At 69.1% G+C, this 796-nt stretch overlaps 1 protein-coding gene across 3 annotated transcripts in view; it reads left to right on the forward strand.

Moving 5' to 3' along the window:
• Positions 1 to 796, forward strand: part of AATK (apoptosis-associated tyrosine kinase) — a 10782-nt gene that overhangs the window by 3603 nt on the left and 6383 nt on the right. For all 3 annotated transcript variants that reach the window (XM_014950144.1, XM_014950151.1, XM_014950159.1), the window contains exon 7: positions 647 to 731. In XM_014950144.1, coding sequence (XP_014805630.1) covers positions 647 to 731 — 85 coding nt within the window. The remainder of the gene's footprint in view (positions 1 to 646; positions 732 to 796) is intronic.

Below are 796 nucleotides of genomic sequence, written 5' to 3' on the forward strand. Positions count from 1 at the left end.
GTTCCTGCCCCACCACTGCTCCTCCTGCCCAACAATATCCTGGTGCTGAGTGAGTTGCAGACGGAGACTCCAGCATCAGTGATTTTGTTGAGGAGGGGGTGCCCTGCCATCGGGGGCCACCGGACCTTCCCCACCTAAGCCGGCTTCTGCGGGTGGGTGCCCACGAGGGTGCCCAGTGCTGTGGTTGGGGGGGGGGTCCCTGGATGTACTGGAGGGTCCCTGGCTGTACCAAAGAGGGACTTCCCTATGGGCATCCCGGCCTGGGTGGGCTCTGCCCCGTCTGCGCGACCCCTCCAAGGGCTGGAGCAGCCTCCCGGGAGCCCGGCCCCGTGCCAGGGCTCACATTGCCTGGGGACACCCGCTTTCTGCTTGGCTCAGCGCGTGACGGATGGACGGACGGACGGACGGAGGCGCAGCTGGAGCCGCGCAGGCATTCCTGCTGTGCATTTGGTGGCTGCTTATCGGCAACGCCCGGCGTTCGGCAGCGAGAACGCTGGCCCCGCCGCTGCGCAGCGTCCCGCTCCCACCGCCAGCCATGGCACTGCCCGGGGGGGTCAGCCCCGAGCACAGACCCCCGGCCCCTGGGCGGTGGGTGCCCCCCTGCCCACCGTGGCAGCGGTGACAGCGGCGGGGGTTTGCTTGGCAGCGACCTGGCCCTGCGGAACTGCCTGCTCACCGCCGACCTCACCGTCAAGATCGGGGACTACGGACTCTCGCACTGCAAGTACAAAGTAAGGCTGGTTTGGGGGAGGAAGGGGCTGGGGGGGGGGGCTGTTCGGGGGGACGCCGTGGCCCA

Source organism: Calidris pugnax, unplaced genomic scaffold, assembly GCF_001431845.1.
Source record: "Calidris pugnax isolate Ruff unplaced genomic scaffold, ASM143184v1 scaffold9, whole genome shotgun sequence".
Classification (NCBI taxonomy): Eukaryota; Metazoa; Chordata; class Aves; order Charadriiformes; family Scolopacidae; genus Calidris; species Calidris pugnax.